The sequence below is a fragment of the Lytechinus variegatus genome, chromosome 10, assembly GCF_018143015.1.
Source record: "Lytechinus variegatus isolate NC3 chromosome 10, Lvar_3.0, whole genome shotgun sequence".
Classification (NCBI taxonomy): domain Eukaryota; kingdom Metazoa; phylum Echinodermata; class Echinoidea; order Temnopleuroida; family Toxopneustidae; genus Lytechinus; species Lytechinus variegatus.
This window is the reverse complement of record NC_054749.1, coordinates 18,133,688-18,155,327: the sequence shown is the minus strand read 5'-3', so window position 1 is coordinate 18,155,327 and position 21,640 is coordinate 18,133,688. Positions and strand designations below refer to the sequence as shown.

The 21,640-nt window shown below is 36.7% G+C and overlaps 1 protein-coding gene across 1 annotated transcript; it reads right to left on the bottom strand.

The window, feature by feature from the left end:
• Nucleotides 1-11,459: 11,459 nt before the first annotated feature.
• On the bottom strand, nucleotides 11,460-14,775 carry LOC121423342 (dexamethasone-induced Ras-related protein 1-like). Its single transcript, XM_041618697.1, has one exon. The coding sequence runs from the start codon at nucleotides 13,309-13,311 to the stop codon at nucleotides 12,595-12,597; it is 717 nt and encodes a 238-aa protein (XP_041474631.1). The 5' UTR covers nucleotides 13,312-14,775; the 3' UTR covers nucleotides 11,460-12,594.
• Nucleotides 14,776-21,640: the final 6,865 nt, after the last annotated feature.

Below are 21,640 nucleotides of genomic sequence, written 5' to 3'. Positions count from 1 at the left end.
AAATTTCAGGAATTACGAGGAGCAACAAAACCACACCCAAGTTCTTTCCAATATTTCATTCTCTGTTTACAAGTCACAGTACTGGCCATACGAATATATTCTTCTTTTTTCGGGGGGGGGGGCAAGATGTGTAAAAAATATCTAAGAAATTCAAAAGCGAGGAAATAGGTAACTGAGCTTGTCACGGGGGTATTTTTTTCATATACAAGTTTGGTGAATTCTTTGAAAATTATCACATATTTTTCAAGATATCAAGACATTAAAAAAAATACATGGACCTATTCGACAAAATTATGTGATACCATCTCGTTTGAAATACCTCAACGAAATCAATTGTAGGTTCACTTTAATAGTGCCTCTATTATACACACGGACCAACTAGCTATGTTACTCACTGAAATTCTGACAGGAACAAAAAATAATGTCTTTACAAGAATGTCTTCCCAAGGCTCAAGAATCGCTGTTAAGTGTCAGAGTGTTAGGTTAACCCCTTGCAATCAATTGTCTGCGTTTCGCATTATAATTCAATCAGTTAATTGATGAAGCAGGCATTGCATAGAGAGAGAGGGGGAGATTGTTTTTAGACTTAGCAAGACAGTCAATGGCTGATACATCACAGTACGATCAAAGTAAGCTAGCTTTTCCACTTCAGACACTTTCCACGAGACAGTAAAGAAACAAGGAAGAAACACATTTAAAAACCGTCCCACCTTATGCATGGGACCTAAAAATAAACGATTTATTGCGAGGCTGATTTTCTTTACAAAAACGCACACCATACGATCAGATATGACCCGATTTTTCTTAATAAATCGCATTTTGCATTAAAAATGAAAGTTCCAAGAATAGAATGAATATTCCATTTGACGTTGGCATAAGGTTAGACATAACAAAATCATAATTTTGCTTTGCGGCAAGCCCTGTGGTCGGTGTAAAGTCCAAATCGGCTTTAAGTTGGAGTCGATGATGACATCATGATGACGCCATTACGATTTAGACTTGAAATTCTATTTTAGTCCTACCACTATTCTGAACTCTGATCGCTACTATTTTATCAGTTGGAATGATAATATAAAATGTTATTACAATATCTTTGAAATTCGGATCGCAACGAAAAAGTGTGTGCCGTGCTTAACAAAATATTAACATATTCAATGAGGGGGAGGCTTCAGAATTAAGCCACCGACGATCATCGCAACTTTTTTATGCAAGGGGTCCTGGTTTTTTTATTAGCCGGCGTATACCATATACCATTGCAAGTGTGACTTGTCTTTTTATTATTTAGTATATCTTCATTTTAAGAATTGCCATTCATTTGTTATACATGTAGCACAAAATTATTTAGTGACGTTAGGAATGTGATTTCATGATAACATGAACATAATTGTTTATAAACCACAAATGAATGAATAATAAGCTGATAAGACAGCTTGTTATAAGCACAATGGTATAGGTTTCCTTAAACATCAAGATGTGACATATCCTTTACGATCATGTCATATAGCCTAAACCTTATGAGGGATCCAGACTCGTGTTCGACTTGGAAGCGGAAATGGCGATTTCTAAATCATAGACCCTGTCTCGAAAATAAATGTGAAGGAATATTTTGGATTTCAAATGAAATCGGGATCCAATCAACGGGGTAGTCCAGGATGGAATAAAATGTGATTTAATGAAATAAAAAGATGCATATTTATAATGCTAAAATTCCATAAAACCAAGCCTACAACTAATTTATCTCCCAACATTTGAACCAGAAAAATATAATGTTTTGAACGCATTGGAAATCACTAAGAAATCGTTCAAACTAGCATAAAATACTATCAAACATACGAAATGTTTATTTTCGTATAATTCTTTCGACATTGTTGACACTTTGGCCCCCCTCCCCTGAAAATATAGTAACAATAACAAAATCCTACACATGAATCGACTTGAAATAGGGAGAATTTTCTGACGTTTTAGCCAAAGGCCTTTATCAAAATGGAGACAGTACATGACACAAGTAACCGAGAAGCCATGAAGACGCTTACGTTATAGTGATAATGATGACTAAACAATGATAGCATACTCTTTCCCTAGCCTCTTTCGCTGACGTCATCTTAACTCTTCCGTTTCTCGCAAATATTCTGTTAACGACACTGATCCTATATTCTCACAGTTCTCCCCCCTCTCTCTCTCTCTTTCTCTTTCTTTCTCTTTCCCTCTCCACTTTCACTGTGTCTTTCTTTTCCTCTCCACTTTCACTGTGTCTTTCTGTCACGTACATCTTATACACAGAGAAACAGGCTCACCCACATATACACACCCCCACCCTCACACATACAGCAGACACACACGCACGCGCGCGCGCACACATTCAAATGTGTTCACCTGTTTTCATTCCCCAGTCGTTGTTTTTAGATATTGCTTCATTTGCTTCATCATCAGGATCCGCCCAACTTACTACAACGCCATACTTTTTAACAAGCCATGCACTGCAACACTAATCACCAAACAGGTGCTCTCCTCTACTATGCTGTATTCTCTAAATACTCAGATACTTTCTGTACCTTCAAGGTATCGGTAGGAAACAGAGATGGCACCGAAAGATACTGCCTTGATGAGAACCTGATAATTATCTCCAACACACTTAAGAGTCCTCAAGGAAGATGAGGTATCAGTCTTGTCTCAAGGCGCGTTTTCATATTTTTAAATGCCATCGGTAACCCTGTGGAATGAACGTTTGAAAAATAAGAATGTCTGTACATAACCAGAAAAATAAAACATTTGAAATGAATGATAACATAATTAACATCACTACAACCTCAACTGAATTATGTGTTTGTTTAATTTTTGGTCCGTATAACCAAAGAATTGTGAGTTCTCTAGTATAACGTTGCATTCTAAGATTGAGGACCAATCTGTCCATTGCAGTTACTTACACATTTTACGCCCAATATGGTATCGTTTTAATTAAAAAAATATGCACGTATGATGTTGACGTTTATTTTCTAGAGCTTTAAATTTGCAAATGATGTTATGTCATGTTTTGTAAGTTCAATATAGCATGTCATTTTACAAAGTAATAAAATTACTTTATCGGCAATGGGGTATGACAAAGCTTTAATCAATCTTATCGGTACATGTGAGGTAGCTACGTGCAGCTGCATCAGTAATACTAATTATGTCATTAACACGTGAGCGATGTGATGTCAAGATCTTACTCTATTTTTCAAGTTATTCAGTTTTTGCACCGCGTCTCACATTTTCTACTGTGTACACACTATGACACATTCTTAAGGAAACAGTTTAACGTTTACGGTCTTCGGTGAAGTCGCTATTTGAATGTGCAGTATTCTAGATTATCAAATTCATCTTTTTCATGATTTACTTTTGGTATCAAATTCAAACGTTACTAAAGAAAGATGAAATATCAAGATTCGTGCATGAAGCTTATCAGCGGTACAGAGAGCGTGAATGGCATTCAAACACTGAACCACTTGCTGATAAGCCAAATTTTAGTAAAAGAAATCAGACTTATATTTTTCATGCATGGTCTAACTCCCAGATTCCCATAAAACACCGTTTCGCGGACTGGGACTGCGACTGGGACTTCCATGTACTGTGCAAAAAGGGAGGAAGGCGCGAAAGACAGGCTTCACTAATTCACTAATATTTGACATTTTGAATACCAATGATGACATGCAAATTTTAAAGAGCTGATTACAATATGGCATAAGAATGTCTCACACGGTCCTAAGGCCAATCTGTAGTATTATATAAACTGATATCCAAGTTAGTAAATGTCATGTCACATGAACTGAAACGGATTCGATGATAATGCTTGGGAAGCCTATCAAGGACTTGGGCAGTGACATCAAAGTATAATGTACGGCTAGAAGTAACTTTAATTCAAATGCCCCTACTCCCTGAAACAATACTATTGCTCTAGTTAATTCGGCGTCACCAACCAAAGTGATCACGGCGGTTCGATGGCTCGGTGATGACAGAGGAGGATGGGTCCGCGAAATTAGCAAACAAATTGGTAGATTTATGAATGGATCTCCTTACATTGGGTCAACCCCGATTGGTGATATATCCTTGAGTTATGGAATACAATCAAGAAAATTAAAGTGGGGGCGCAAGGGATGGCGATCTTACCGAGTCCAGTATACTGGACTCACAACCGAAACGATTTACCGCCGAGTTTATTTTTTTTCTACATGACTTTTAGGACAATGGAAGCCCTAATCGAAGAATGCAGGTTCTTAAGAACACTTGCACTGGACAAGATATACGTTCAAACGGAATGTTCCCTGCTATTGGGCTATCGAAAAGAAATTCCTGCTAGTCCTTTTTACAGAACCAACATGGTAATTACTGTCTGCATAATGTCCAGTTGTGGTAATGGTTTCAAAGTGAGTTTGTCTGGAACCCAATAAAGTGACCACCCAAGTGTCTGTGTGTATATATGGAAAAAAATCTATCCCAAATGATTCTGGAATAAATGGTATAATTGCTATGACATTAGCGAAATGAGCATGGTATTGCTGCAAAATGTCTGGTCTTTTTCTAAGCAATCACAATATTTTGTTCCGCATGTTTGTGTTTGCAATCTTCCGTGTGATCGTTTTTCATCCTCGGTATTGTAATTTCACAAAGTTCAGTTTATGCGTGGATCTACTGTGCAAAATTATAAATTTACATTAATTGTGACAATTAACCTTGGCTTTGCAGAATTTCTCATGAAACCAGTATTTACTGCAGCTACATCCATTGAATGCATTCATTATTGCGCCTGCGCAAAAGGTTTGTTCTCTCGCAGCGAGGGTTTTCTTCGACCGGATATGAACCGTAAATATCCTAACGCTGGTTTGAGAAGAGCTTTAAAAACATAAACTAGGAATACACGGGTATTCAAAGGATGTAAAGATACACAACGTAAAGGATGGGGGCGTTAAGCTATCTGAAGAATAAATCCATGATGTGAATATAATTTTTTTTTCATGAGAAGAAAGATTGCTATAATCGTGATAAGCTACTTTGATAGTGCTTTCTTCTCAATTTAAATTGCAAAGTCAATTACTTGAATGCATTTCTTGGGCATACATGGAGAATAAATTGTAACTAATATACTCAGTTTAGCTTTAAGGATAGATCATGTAAACTTAATGCTTTCGTGAAGTGTGGTATTAGGTTGTGTAAAGGGGAAGTAAGAGATGAATTTCAGAAGCTTCTTTTTTCACACCCCCTCTTTCTCTCTCACCAATCTCTATCTTCAATATTCTCTCTTCTCTCATCATCAAGATCACCAGTGTTTTATATTGTATCTTCAATCTGTCAATCTATATAATATCCACCTATATCTACCAATTTATCTTAATTTCTCTTTCATCTTCTTTTCAACCGTTCTCTCATTCCTAGGCCTTCGTCTTTAAAATTGCCTGACTCATGGCGAATCTATTTTATCTCTCCCTTTCATTCTTTCTCTCCTCACACCTTTCTACCTTTATCTTTTCTACATCCCATACCCCCCCTCCCTCTCTCTCTACATTTCCATCTATATCTTACTCTCCCTCTCTCCCCAGCACGCCCATTTTCCTCTCTCCCTATTAATATACTATTTTTAATGTATACAAATATTTATATCTTTATCGGATGTGTCTATATCTTCATGTCCCTCTCCCCCTCTCACTTTAGTTGCACCAATGGCCCTTATACTGAAGATCACTTTAAACTAGACAACGGTCTAACTCAGTGCTAAAGTTATGAGCCAAAAATGTCAAAATTTCTTTACATTTGATGTTTCTTATGATTTATGTACCCCTCCCTCATTCTCTAGGGTAGAGACAGCTAACGTATTTGTCTTATTTATTATCCCCAGAGAGTTATGAATGATTCGGGTGTCGAATGAACTGATAATTTGAACTTTTACTGTTAGAGAGATGTGGCACAATCGATTGTCCATAAACATCAACTTTAGGTCAGAGATCAATTAAACTGTTCGTTCAAAATAGGCATGATATAGGCAGATGTATTTATCTGCCTCGTACTCAATCAATCCTAATAAGTCTCACTAATCCCTCTTCTCTATACCTTCTATCTATATTTGTATCTACATCAACCCTACCCATGACTCCCTCTTTCTGTTCCATCTCGCCATCTCTCCGCTCCCACTATCTCTCTTTGGTCATGTTGTTATTTCCTTTCTTGGCATGTCTCTCTCCCTCTATGTTCTTTCTTTTCTGGTATCCCTCTATTTCTTCCCCTCTCTCTCCTTCTCTCACCATGCTCACACACACTCACCCACACACACACCAATACTCAACCTTGTGTACAACAGTCTATATGTAGGTTTAAAGAAAGAAAAGTATCAAAACTCCGTGGAAAATAATATGTCAACGAATCTTCGCCCATATATAGGGCTTTGTCAAGTTATGACAATTTCATTATATTGCGTCAAAATAATATAGTCTACATACTTCTCTGGTTTGCTTTCTCTATATCTTTATCTCTCTCTTTATCATGATTCTTGTGCTGCACTCAAACCTTTATAATTTTCTGTCCTTACACACTAACCTCGACTACCCCCTCTCTCTCTCTTACTTACCCCCTGTCACCCACACCTTCCCAAAAGTTCATACACATCTCAGCCCTTTGGACCGAGCAACGCAGGTAAATTGTATCCTGATATTTTGTTCTCTTTATCAACATGCCACTTTCCATTAGATTTCCTGGATCCGATGGAGACATAACTTGTATTTTGAGAATGATTCGTGACTTTTGCTCAATTTTCAATCTCTAATGACCAACACGAACAGAGCATTATAGAAACCCGGCCATGCATCATAATGTCTGAAAAAGGGAAAAAGGTCTCATGTCATTTTCATACATTATGAATTGCGCGGATAAAGAGCTTAATAGATTGGTTTTCGCCGCTCATTTTCTAGAAGTACTTTATACCGCAGTGGAGTACGATGTATTTTATGCATAAATGTATGTAACGCACTGGAATGATACTTATCTTTCCAAGTCCCATATGTATAAAATGCATTAATAAAACCAACACATCCCTTTATCTTTGACCATAATTATTTCTTTCAATGCAATATTTGCCAAAAAATGAAAATCATAAATTTCTGTCAGATTTCAAAATATCTTTTTAGTATATCTTAGAATAATACCTAGAATTTATTAATATACCTACATCATATTCACAAAAAGCCACAGAATCATCGAATTTATTGTTTTTATATATCATTGTCGTTATCTCGATTATTAGTTTTATTCGCCGTTTCCAAACCTTTTTTTAATAACAATTATGGTATTTCATATTTTATAATCTAATAACAACATATGTTAGATTAAGCCATGATTTATGTACATATTGCCAGCCACTGAAATGCAATCATACGTTGTCAAATACTGGCATTGTATTGATGAATTTGTACATAAATAAGTTAGTTTGTATTTTAGCTGGTATGGCTGACGTAAATGTTTTAATAACGTTTCAACAACTCGATATGCAAGAAATACAATATTCAGATCTACCAAAGATAATTGTAAAATCAATAAATCTATTAAATCTTCTAATTCATCTTTTAGCTTGTTACACCCTGAACAACAGCACATTTTTTTAAAATGCAATACATGTTAATAATCGTTATCAGAATTTATCATTTGTGCATCAATACAGCGGAGTGACGTCATACTCAATTGAGGTAGGTAAATTAATATTTAGTTGTATAGATGAGATTTCACGTGTGGTGTATTTTAACGAGACGCAATGGGTCAAGTGATTCAATTATAAATGATAGGTTTTTGAAGTCGTCAATGAATACAGAATAAGGTGCGAACCAAACATGGAAATTTATAATAATGCCACATGGTAGATAGACACACTGCCAAATTCTCCTGCAACTCTTTCAGTTAGTTTTTTTTGCCATATCATTAATGAGAATCGTTTTCCTATGTAATGATCAAAGCCTTAATCATGTCGCTTTGGCAATTTCCTTTGGGACGATCCAGTTTTCATTTATATGGTGTCCTCTCGTTTTATGACAGGTAATGAGGGCGAGGGAACGAGGGGGTCGAAATCAACATCTTTCCATCTCATGATAATGAATAAATTATGTAATGTGTTCGACATAATACAAATCCGCAAGTTAAGTAAACACAAAAATTCGATGGAAAATTGCATGATGAAGATTCATTACAAAGATTTGTGAAAAAAACCCGAAATATTAATTATATTGTCCAGAAAATAATAACAGAAGTAACATGGGGTGGTGGTCTCTACTATGCCCCCACCCACCCACACACATACACACCACCTCGGTGAATATGATCTTTCTTTACCATTTTATCAGTGACGTGTGACGACCTGTATTATGATAACCGTACACACTTAAAATGTTGGGCAACATACGGCAGACTGTGTTGGGTAATGTTTGATGGAAAATATGTAGATATATATTGGGCAATTATTATCCAATATTCAGCAAATTTATTACCCAATTATTAGTTTTTTTAACCCAATTTGGACAGATTTTAACCAACGGTTGTGTGGACAGTATGCTGCCTAGTGATGGTTAAAAAGTTCGACCTTTTTTGCACAACTTTTTAAGAGTGTAATATTGCTGCCATGGACTATGTAATGTACACGGTATTTGGGCTTATCCTCATGGCAATTCTATTAATTGGTGATATAATACCCTTTCTTCCCATATAACGCAAACTGCAAGGCGATAAGACTCTGATCAAGTTAATGGCTCTGATAAGCTAAAGCATTTTAAACCAACTAATTGGTATTGGATTTGCACGATCTGCATGGTCAGCTTATCCTTTCTAAATAACTCTACAAAAACATCCTAGAGGGTCGAATATCACTGTACATGATATTTTTTAATAGACGGATGCCCTGGGCTAGTAAATGTTATTGTGGTGGAGAGTGCGATTGGAGTAACAATAATAAATGTCTGAAACGGCCTGAGAGACAATATCATATAACACAGACTAATCAATCCCTATAGTTCAAGGAATACGAACCTCTCATGATGTTCGAGGACGACTGTCGAACATGATTCTGAAGGTTGATTTTGAGGTTTTTATCTTCTTACAATTATAATTTCGGTCTAGGCGTATTGATCAAACCTCCAAAAGAAGTTGGATTTTTTTTTATGATTTGCAAGGGATCATCTACAAAGGTTGTACTTAATTTGTTTGCATTCCCAAGTATTTGCCTGGTCGGACACGTCGGATGCCTAATTTACACTGTATGAACTGTGGTGTTAAAACTGACACCAATTGGTGTTAATAGAGGACCACACCCTGAGGTGTTAAAATTACACCCTAAAGATTGAACATAACACCAAAGAGTGTAAATGTAACAACCAAAGGTGTTGTAATAAAACCTATAGGTGTAAAACTAACACCACCAATTTAACACCGGTGTAAAATAACTGGTGTGGTCCTCTATGTACACCGGTTAACACCACAGTTTTTGCTGTGTAGGGTAAATTGCTATCAAAAGAGAGGAGGACTATAACACGTTAAAAGTGTGGTATTATATAAACTATCAATTGTCGGTGTGGATATGATATAGAATGTACATTTGACCTTTTTTTTCGCTCTGCGAAACGCTAGCCAAGTTAAGAGTTTAATTTGTTTTATTAGCGCGCAAAAAAAATAATTAACTTGAAAGACGAAGCGCGTCACACAGCCAACAATGGTTTATAGGTCTATATCCAGACATAAAATCGGAACTTCGGACCCGGATAAAGGCGACCATGATGCAGATAATACATGGTTGCATGGTGCCTCCACGTGACAGACAATGTTAAAATGCGATTCACGCTGTGAAATGCTCAGAATTAAAAGTGTGAAGATGATATCAGTGTGTGAAACACCGTATTAACACACTGTGGGAGACTGAACTATTTCCAACATGGAATTCCGAGTGATTTTAAGACAGGACTTTTCGTAGTAAAAAAAACAAAAAATCAGACGTATAATAGTAATAATATTTCACTTCGGTCTGTATATTCACTTTAATCACATCTGGATGTATCCAGTGATAACGGCAACGCAAAGTCGGCATTTCCAAAACAAAAGCGAGCAAACAAACAAACGCCATAACCAACACCGGGGACTATTGACATCACCTGTGCACCACGGAGCTTAGAATATATATATCAAATTTAAACATCAGACGCTCCTTTTGGATAAGATATTCGTATACGGCTCATAGAATGGGTGATATCTTTGTGGGAAACTGAACACGTGTACAAAACAACCAACATATAATTATAAGACGATGTTGTATAGGTGAAATAGGACAAGTATGTACCGGCAAGTGCCTCCTATAGTTGTACTACTACAGCGTATATTGGTGTAAAAGCAGGTGTACTAGGATTAGTTTTAATACCCTAGTTGTTTGTCGAAAAGATAGAAAAAGGAAACTGCATTATAATCATTTGGATATATCTCTGAACGAGTGAACAGGAAGGATAGCCGAAAGATCCAGATGCATCTTTGACCCCTTTTGGTTGACGAGTGCTATAGGCGATTTTCATGATTATGTTAATACTTCTTATACCATGGTAGCCTCCCGTTTCAACAATGGGAATTAGTGTAAATAATCCCTAGATTATAAAATTCGATTGTTTACTTAGAATCAAATCATCTCTTTATATTCTATCTATAATTACGTCAATAATGACGGCAAACATATAAATTACCTTAAAGTTAAATACTATGACATGGGCACTATCACACAGATAGTTGAAAGTTTATACTTAAAGCCGTCACAGAGCGCTATAATAATTAATGTTCCGAAGTTCTCATACACCCCATAGCTATAAGCTGAGTACTGGTGGATTTGAACATCGACTTTAAATGGAAATGCTATGTAGGCTTATCTTAAATAATACGACTACATTGCACTGAGATTACGGTCATGAAACAAAGAATTTTGAAACAAAGAATTTAAAATTCTTTGGTCGGTATATCCATGGAATGTAATTGGTCCAGCCACCATATGTCTTTGGTCCAGAATTCATCAACATCTATTCATATTGATACATTTGAAACGTTATCGAGTTCACGGACTGATCAATAAGCTTCAGCTTTCAAGAAGTGGCCATACATGGCATGTATGTATAGCTTACAGGCTAAACCCATATAATGCACCTTCAAGCTATAACACACTGCATCTAATTTTTAAGTATATATGCAAATGTTTATTCCCCCAAAAGGTCCAGATTTACACGGCACTGCATTTAATTCATGATCACGCATATACCATGTTATGGTTTCGCATGTCATGCAAGTGAATAAGGAAGCCACTAGCTTCACAGGTATAATAATGTTTAAATGCATGAATTAATAATACCTCGCATTTTGTTTAGGGATGATATAATTGCAACAGCACGTGTTACTCAATCAACATTATCGAAAAGAAACGCAAAGTACAGGTTCTATTATTGTTTGGCATCGAAATTAGAACAGACGCCTGAAGCAAGAACATCATACCTCCAACCAATAGTGTGTTTACCTCTGCATGGTTGGAATACACTGTTTACGTGCAGTAACGAACCTAATTTAATTTGCACAGGTACTTAACAGTGCTTCTTAGTAAGCATGACGATACTGAAATCCGTATGGGGGTGTTTCAATCTACGTAAACCTGTTAAAAGGGATTAAATCTCTGGCGAAAATTACCTTCCTAAGTAATAAATTGATTTCTTCATGACAACCCACGTTATCTTGAGACTATTTTTTATATAGAGTATTTTCTTCAGATGCTATAATACGGTTAGGAATTGTTTCGCGTGCTCCGTAGTGATATTCCATGATCTTGTTTCGACACGCACTCTTCATTCAATCTTTTTTTAAGCCAGGTGGATTAAATATATGTTGATTTTTTTCTATTGTTTTATATTTGTATGTCCCTTATTTCAATCTAGTTTCGCATAAGAATCATGCCTCGCGAGTAGTGTTTATTGACATCTTGTTACCCCCGTACAATAACAAAACCTCCATATTATCATCTATGAAAATAACGGTCAAATGTTATCACACCTTCAAAAGCAGAAACAACAGGATAATAATACAATATAATTTTCACACAATAGTTCATTACTTATCCATACCAAATGTCTCAATTTTCGAGAACGGCAGACAATTCGCTGAAATACAATAATGCAAATAATTGCACGGCCCTCGGGTAAACATTGCTGTATACATATATTAATATAAGGCTTCATTAAGCAGTGATTACATCGAATTATCTCCTCGTTTCCTAGCAGAGCAGAAGCTGAACAAAGATGTTGATTGAATCATACAATTGAATGTGTTTTCATACGTATTAATCTTAAAGTATGCAGCAAATAACGGAAGAACTGACATGCATGACGAATGCCCGTCTAAACCAAAGGACAAGACATTTTCAATCAATCGAGGCAGACCGCGTCACTGCATCCATGTAGAAAGGAAAATCTAGATGAAGCTTTATGTTCCAAAGAACAGACGCATCCATCTCATGTGTTCACACTCCTGAATCACACTTGGGACAATCAATACCAATCTACACAATTATAATCACGTAATGAGCTAACAGATGACACAGTCATTTTTATTTGGGTCCGTTGCTTTCATTTTCGGTCTTGCAGATCTTCGAATCAAGCTCCGACTTCGGGACATTTCCTTATCGCTTTCTCTAAAGCTTCTTCTCTCCCCGCGCTGCCTTGACTTGTAACCATATTCACTCATTCTCCTTTTTAACACTGGGCTCAACTCTCGGGCGATGGGGATCTTCGCCATCTGCAGAAGCTTTTGAAAGATATCCAGTATTAGAGAATTCTCCTTTGCTGACGCTTCAACGTGCGCGCAGTGCCAATTATTTTGCGCCAAAGTCACGCGTGCATCGTCGATATCAACCCGACGTTGGAGCTCGAGATCGGATTTATTCCCTACAACCACAATTGGTATGTCTCCGAAGTTTGTCCTCTGTTCTTGAATCTGATTATATATCTGTTTAACGTTCTCAAACGACGCCGAATCATCAATAGAATAAACCAACACAAAGGCATGAGCCGTAGAGATTGATAATCGCCTCATCGCCGGAAATTGCAATGTTCCTGACGTATCAAGAATATCTACTTTAATACTATGTCCATTGATGTGATATTCCCGACAGTGTAGATCCTCTACCGTCTCTTTATACTTCTCCTCGAATTTATTATTGATAAATTGTTGAATTATTGCGGTTTTGCCTACTTTACCTGACCCCATCACTACCAAACGGTAGTGCTCCTCTCCGTCAGACATGATTCAATGTGCTGGTTGCAAAAAGACCAAGTCTTTTCACGGCGCTGTAAACTAAACAATACCAACAAAGTTATGTAAAAACCTTGAAAGGGTTAGTCCATTTCGGAAGCGCTAACACTTGATTTGAAGAAAACGCTTCCCATTAATTCACTGATCCGAATGTGTAATCTAAAGTAGATCGGAATTTCTAAACCTTTCGATGTCGTAGGCATTGACGGGTTCTTCTTTTCCTTCTTCGTCACAAAACCATTTCAAAAATCCGTCGAAGGCTTACATTTCTTGTAAATTGAAACCACGCTCATTTTTCCTTTAAATCTTAAGACGTCTTAGAGTTGCCCGTGGGTGATGGATAATATTTGCGCTATTTCAGAATCGTATAAATTACCCTCTAGAAATGACGCACATTTTCTGGTCTAAATGTGAAACGTGATGCAGGAGGCGTGTAGCCACACTTTGAATAAGCTTGCAAGTAATCTTTTATCAGGGCATTCACATATGAACAGGGGCCTCTAAAGGTTCATTCCTATGAATATTCCATTCGTTCTAAAAATATTTCCAGTGCCAAAAATAATAATAGCACGGATAGCATCAGTAAAGGTGGCAAATTAAAACAAATGGCTTTTTTTAATTTTTCCAAATCAGGCAGAGAACATCATTGGAGTCTTTTGAGTATTGTTCATGATTGTAACTTCGCTAAGAAACGCAAAAAACCGCTTGTGTCACTGCCGTTCAGCAATATATTGGTTTGGTTGGTCGGTCGATTCTAAATTTACTTTGAGGCTCCTTGCTGATCCTTGCATTACATACAGGCGAAATGCACTTCAGCCCAGTGAAACCTCTTATGTAGTGTTTAAAACTTCGAACAGTCTTTCCTGTGACCTTTCACTTCTTGTCTCTTGCAATTGCCTACTATTCAAGCAACATGTTAGCCGTTCATCGACATTCTTGGGGAATGTAAAGATAGCCTGAGGCCCCACATGTTCCAAAACAGTGCACAATATTCCGCGATTCTCTGTCCTCAAAATTAGCCACTCATCCGGAAAGGTGATGGAGAAGAACAGTCCGTTTCTCCTCGGCTGTGAGTTATATTATTGGAGAATAGTCAATTTATGACCAAAAACTTTCTCCCAGAAAGCGCTGGGAATATCAAAGGGATCTTCAAGTGCTATTTGTCAGTGTACCGTGAATACGTTATAACATTTCCACAGAGCTTTAAATTTACAAAAGAAGTAAGACAAATTGCCTCGTCCTCGGCAAAGCGATTAATTCCAAGTATCCGGTCGAGGGAAAATAAAACTCATATAGCGGGAGGAACACCGGTGAGCAAACGACTATTCAATATCAGGGTTAGAAACCCAAGTGGCGCATAACTGAGGAGAGCCTTCCACTAGAATGAAGACAGACGAGTTGCATCAGTTGCGCACACTCGGCGCACTCCGATGGGAATACTAGAGACGGGTGCATGCCGATCAAATTAATGTCTCACGCTCTCACTCTCGCACACAAACAACAGAGACTATGCCAACATGCGAGCAAACTTGTCGTCGAGGGCGTCATGGCGAAAAACCTGCTTCGGATCTTGACGTTGATTTAAGGAATTAGCAAGGGATTGGGAAAGTGGCTTGTGTCATGAAATCGAGAGGCTGGGAGGAGTGAGCCGAAGGACAAAGTAGATCAAGGAGGATGGGCGAGATTATTAGAAAGGGGAATAGAAGGGCTTTTAGATTCATTTACGTTGGAAGTTGGGTGATAATCATAATTCCAGGCATGTCACCTCACACGTCCTTTGAATTTTCATGTCCACATTCGGATTGAGAAGAGGATATAGCCGATGATAATTTTTTTGTTGGCTTGCAGTCGCAACGTGCATTAAAAAGACATTGTAAAAGGTGATGATAACAAACAGCTATTACAACTACTTTGGCGTTTACGATAACATGTATTACAAATTATACATAGGCCTATATTATACATAGTTGAGAAAAAAACTATTATGAAAAGAAAGGAGTTTAAAAAAGAATAAAATGGAAAGGAAAACTTTAAAAGATAAGAATAACGTAGGAATATAGTTCAGCATATCGTGTTTGTTAACTTTCTGGAGATGTTGTCAGCAGCACATAGTGTTCGTTATTCTTATATGATATACAATATATGTGTAAATTGTGTGTGTGTGTGTGTGTGTGTGTGTGAGTGTGTGTATGTGTATGCATGAGTCTTCCGTGCCTATTGATCGTATATTTCAGGAGATGTATTGTACCCACAAACACACAAAGAATAAAAGTAAATTATTTCTTTTTCAAATTTTAGGTGTGTAGGTGAGTTTATATATTGGTGCGCACGCGCGTGGAAGATGAGGTGTGTGTTTGGCGGCGTGCGTGTAGATAAACCGCCAAACTTAATTGCTTATTTTGAAATTCTAGTGAACTATAATGTCTTTTTCAACCTAACATTGGAACAAAAAGCTAATATGCGAGTACATTTTTGGTTACAGTATACACTTATTGCTCCAATTTTGCACTCGCAGTTTCATTCCCATTGCATTTCATTTTCATTCTCTTCTCAGAAATCAACCTTATCTTTAATATTTCAAGATGCATTTAAACGAGTGAGCAGTATGGGTTGACTCATAAACAAGATTAGCATATGTTGGTCTGTATCATTTCCTAATCTCTTCAAGCAGATGAGCTTTCATTCGCATCAAATGAGCTTACTCCACGCTGGAACATGGACTCTCTAAATTCAATCCTGTTTTGACAGGAGTACTACTACCTCTGTAAACATTTAGAAGCAATGATTTTATATTTTCCATGTAGTTACATGTATGTAATCATTAACATCACAAAACCCACAATATTTTGCTAGTTTCATTTTATCATTTTTTGCTTCGTAGGGCATAAAAACCCAACAACGATTTTTTATATCAATAATACAATGGCATGGTTTGGCATAGCTTATTTAAATGTGTCACAAGACGAAGAAAACGGCATGCAGCTTTTGCTTAAAAAACATAATGATGACAAATCTGTAGCAAGAAATATAAACCACATAAAAATGTGTTTAGTACATTCGAATTATACATTCGGTATCAAAGATGCATAAGTCTATGGTTATCATTCTTCCGGTTTGTGGCCAATATAGTTGACGATTCTTGAGAATTAGGTAAATATCGAGAAAGGACAATGGCCTGAACATTAGAAGGGAAACCTTACTGCCAGGAAGAGAGGAAGACTTGGGTCTGTTAGCATAAACCGAAGAGGCAAACAAACCTGAGATAAAATAACCAATCAAGCGGAAAGTTTTAATCTATTAAGGCCATTTTATAAGCGGTTGGGGAATGTTCTTTCATTTAGAGTATGGAGTGACTTTTACGTCTACTTACAGTAATTATACCTTGGTCACATTTGCTCTAGGGTGGCCGTACGGCAAGTCGAAAACAGTCGTTTTAACATATTGTGTACCAATTACATATAGGTTGTTTGAATTAAAATTAATAAAATGGCTGTTTTCGACTCTCCGTACGGTCGCCGTAGAGCAAATGTGACCAAGGTATTAGGAACTAACTATTGCTCTTCGTTATCCCTTATCAAAAAGCTCCAATGATACACTATGCACATTTTTTTTCTATCAGATAATCTTCATTTACTCAGTCATTTAACAATAACTCATCTTCCATTTGTTTGCTTGTTTGTTCTTTCACAAGTACCCTTGTTGCCAACAGCCCTGTTGAAAATATACATGTGAATAACAAAGCACATATTATTCAAAATATATTGATCATAATAATGACGATTATAATAACTACAGAAATTAATGCAATATGATACAAATGAGTGGGCGAAGATAAAGAACTGTATAAAGGTTATAAAACTTACACTTAGAATGTGTGTAATGATAATAGCGCTACTATAGTCATGATAAATAATAATAATAATAATACCCAATTTTTATAAAGCGCTTTTCCCAGAATGGGCCAAAGCGCGTTACAGCATATTATTACCCCGGTCATTGGATTCATTTCAATCCCGCACGAAAAGTGCACAATTTCCACTCCCTGGGGAGCATTCCTTGCATTCATCGCAGCCTCATTATGGCGCTGGCAAAATCAAACATACAATATCTTTCGCATCCTACCGGGTACCCATTTAGCACCTGGGTCGAGAGTGGCAAAGTGTGGATTAACGCCTTGCCAAAGGACGCTAGACCGCAGTGGGATTCGAACACACGACCCTCTGTTTACAAGGCGAGAGTCAGAACCACTACACCACGGCTCTTCCACATATAAATGAAATATCAATGCCACCAATACTAATATAATGATAAATAAAATAAGTATTAACATCAATAACATTCTTATTAACGATAATAATGAGTTACCCCAAGTTAATAATTTTGTTACCACAATTGAACATTTTTTTCTGCATGAAATTATAAAAGTCATATTACTATCTATGTAAGATGTAAAAACATTTTTATTACATTGTGGTTTTCCTACAATAAATCTCAACCCATTTTATTTTTTACATGTATTTATTGATCAATATCACGCTTAAAATTGGCAACATCAGCATTTTTTTTTCATTGTTGAAGTTCTATCTATGAGTTGATTTTGAAGGAAAATAACAAGAAAGAGTGTTTTTTTTCATCTATAAGTTGACTATAAAGGGGAAAAACAAGAGAGAACGTCTTTACAAGTTTGAAATTTGCCTATTTCCCTTGGAAACAGCAATTTTATCAGTTTCATGTCGGTATCAAATCTAAATTTGTCTGTAGGTGTTGGTGTGCTTATTCCAAATGATTTTTTTTCCTTCTCAGAATTGTCTTGATTGTGAAAAAAGGAGACAACATTATGCGTTTTGCATACTTTACCTTTCTTCTAATATGAATATTGTATGATTGGGGGCTCCACATCAAATGTCAACAGGGAGTTGTCGTAGCTGTAACGTGGACTCATAAACTCTAGGAATCAAATCTAATAACATGTTAGACATAAATATGAACTATTTTAAGTGAAAATCGGTATAGTTATTCATGGATGCAAACAATATAATATATTGTTTGCATCATTACTTCTAATATTTTAGAGCATCAAACATAATTATATAAACCCTTCAAGACAGTTGGTAATGCAACCTTCGGCAAACGGCAGTTTGTCTCAATTTAGATGTCAGTCACAACGCTCCTATTGCAGTTGAAGTAATTGAAAGCAACTAATTCGCACTTCTTCATGAAATCATATCCACGAATGAAACACTTCACTCCACCGCATGGAAGTATTGGTGAGGAAGTGGAGATATAAATTACTGACACCCGATTGGGCTGGCTTATATCCTCTGCTACAAGAGCTCGCTGATGCAATATGCGATGATGTTCGAGAACATTCGGATATACTTTTGCTTCTACTCTTATTTTGTTTTCAAAGATGCCCAGCTTCTTGGTAGCTAATAAACAGGATGCGTGGAGGCCACTTATCTTGTGTGTGCCATATAACTTTCAAAAACAAAACTTGGCAATGATGAATCGATATCGTATTCAAGAGGAGGAAAGATGCGCCTTTCTCATGCTTTATAAATGAAGAGTTTGGTTGCAAAAGGGGTTAGGACCATTCCGAGAAAAATCAAGTATTTTATTCTCACTTATTGCAATATTCTTATGAGAAACTTAGTTGTCATGATGTACTACGCTATCATGTGAACATAAAATTGGGTATAAAAGAAAACTACATGTCTTCAAACTTTTTTTTATAAATAACTATTTTTCAAAAATTATCTTTGTGGAACTAACCTCTTTTGCAAGCAACCCGAAATGAATCCAATATCTTTTGAATAAAAAAGTGATTTTACTTTGCCACTTTTAATCACGTTTTAATGTGAATTTCAAAGTTTCTTTGGTATCATTGCAACGACTAAAAATCTATTGGTTTTCAGACAGAAAACAATAAAAATTATGAAAAAAAATGACCTAATCCCTTTTGACAAATGAGCTCTTTCGAAGAGTTTGGTTGCAAAAGGGGTCAACTCCAAGAAAATCTTTTTATTTATTCTCCCATATTGCAATATTCTTATGCGAAACTAATTCTTTATGATACCCTACCATGTGAACAAAAAATTGTGTATGAATGAAATCTACCTGTCTTCACAGTTTTGTTAATATCATTTCCCAAAACAATTCTTTATGGATCTAACGACTTTTGCAAACAAACTGAAATGGATCTAACCCCTTTTGAAAAGAGGCGATTTTTCTTTACCATTTTTGTTCACTTTTTAATGGGAATTTCAACTTTTCTTTTGTATAATGTTATAGAGCTACTAAAAACATATACATTGAAACAATGAAATTTGATGAAAAATTGACCTGACCCCTTTTGCAACTGAGCTCTTCGAATATAATGAAGCCAAATGCTATATAATTTATGGAAAGATTGATGAAAATTTATGCTGCGGTCACAAATACCTTTACAAACACCATAGTACGATTTTATACCATATATTGATATGTAACAACAAATGTATGGGACCAAAAGTGAAACTACAACTGCATACGCACATAAACAGATGCAATAGCGTTTGCAATTAACGGGCATTATTTGTATATTCCATACTCAAGCACCATAAAGCAATATCCCAATGGCGTCTGTTGAAAATCGTGTAATAGTTCATTATATTGCCCTTTTCCATCATTCATTCGTTTCTACTAATATCTAATTCATAACTATCAAGTCGATTAATCCATTAGGTAGTGTGAGTCACCGAACTAATCATATTGTCTGCACAATAAGTTCGATTACCTTCCTCTGGTTGAGGGAAATGGTTACAATTGAGCGTGAAGATTGTCATTTATAATTTACTTTGATGCTAACAAGTTTCTCCTCTCTCCCGCGAAGGAAAATAACCCTTGTGAATTATTAGCCTACTTCGAATTTAGTCACGTGATGGTCCGTTGAACTTCGAGGTGCAGTGTTGTGTGTAGACAAAAGGTCGACAAAAGGAATAGAATGTCCCGTGAATGATAAATCGTGACGAAATCAATTTTCGAATACTCACCAGCCGTTCCCCATCCCCTGTACACCCCCTCCACCCCCCTCCCCCTCCCCCCTCTCTCTCCCCTTCCCCCTCTCCCCCTTTCCCCCCTCATTCTCCCCCCCCCCCTCTATCCCTGCAAATTTTCCAACTGTATATCCGCCTCCATACCTCTTTGCCAGGTAATGCTTTCTGAGTGTGTCTAATGCTCACGCACATTAATGAATAGTTTATTACGTGGAAACACAATTGAAAACATAATGAAACTGTTCAAGGCCGTTACTTTTTGCAAAACACATGATGCCACTAATTCAATATTAATAACCACGAATTATTAAAAAGGGCGGCTGATCATCTGATCATAACGCCTATCACCTATATGCTTTCCGTTCACAAAGGACCCAAATACCGAATAATCCAGTCGATATATATACAATCCAATCAATATAAATATTAGCATCAATATGACGCCTGCATTCATGGCCCCAAGGCTACTTACTTGTTTGTATCTCCCTTATACCATTATATTCAACAGGTTCTTGTGATTTGTTTTAATGAAGTCGTTATTATTGTTTAAATCTATATTTATTTTTATTCATAATTATTAGTATCATGTATACGAGCCATGATATTTTGGTAAGGGGGCGAGGGGATAGAGAGATGAGTCATGTTTTTTTTTCTCGACTAAATTAGAAACAAATATAATGATACTAACACCTCTCTTGTAAAAGCTTATTCTTTTCTCCTTCCTTCATTGTTTCGTCTTTTCTTATAATTTTATTGTTATGATACTTGAGCAATATGTGGGGCGGTCGCGCCCCGACCCCCTGGTGTCTCCCTGCGTATTGTCACCGGAGTTTGGCACCAATAATCAAAGATATCATGATACTGCGCCTCCTTCGTGTATAATACTGTATGCTCTAATACCTTTGGGTCATTTAGCTTCATTTCTCCAATTCTTTGATAATTGATGGCCAATTGAGGAGTAAACGGAACGAAACGGAGTTGACAAATGTCCTCCATAGGAGGAGAGGGGGTCGGAGAGGTCAGCTGCAGTATACCTCGGGGGAAATCACGGGGGCTGGACGTTGCAACAGAAAGCAACCCCGGTAATGACATAGCCTTCACCGATTTTCCCGCCAATGACATTCAAAGTCAGATCTAGAATCGATCCATATATACTGTAAAAAGCAAAAGCACACTTTGGATGCAAAATTTATCCACTTGGTGTAAAATATTAGTTTAGCGCTCTACCTGTGCCCCGTTGCGTAGACGTTACTATCCCATGGTAACTTCTTTTAAATCATTTATTC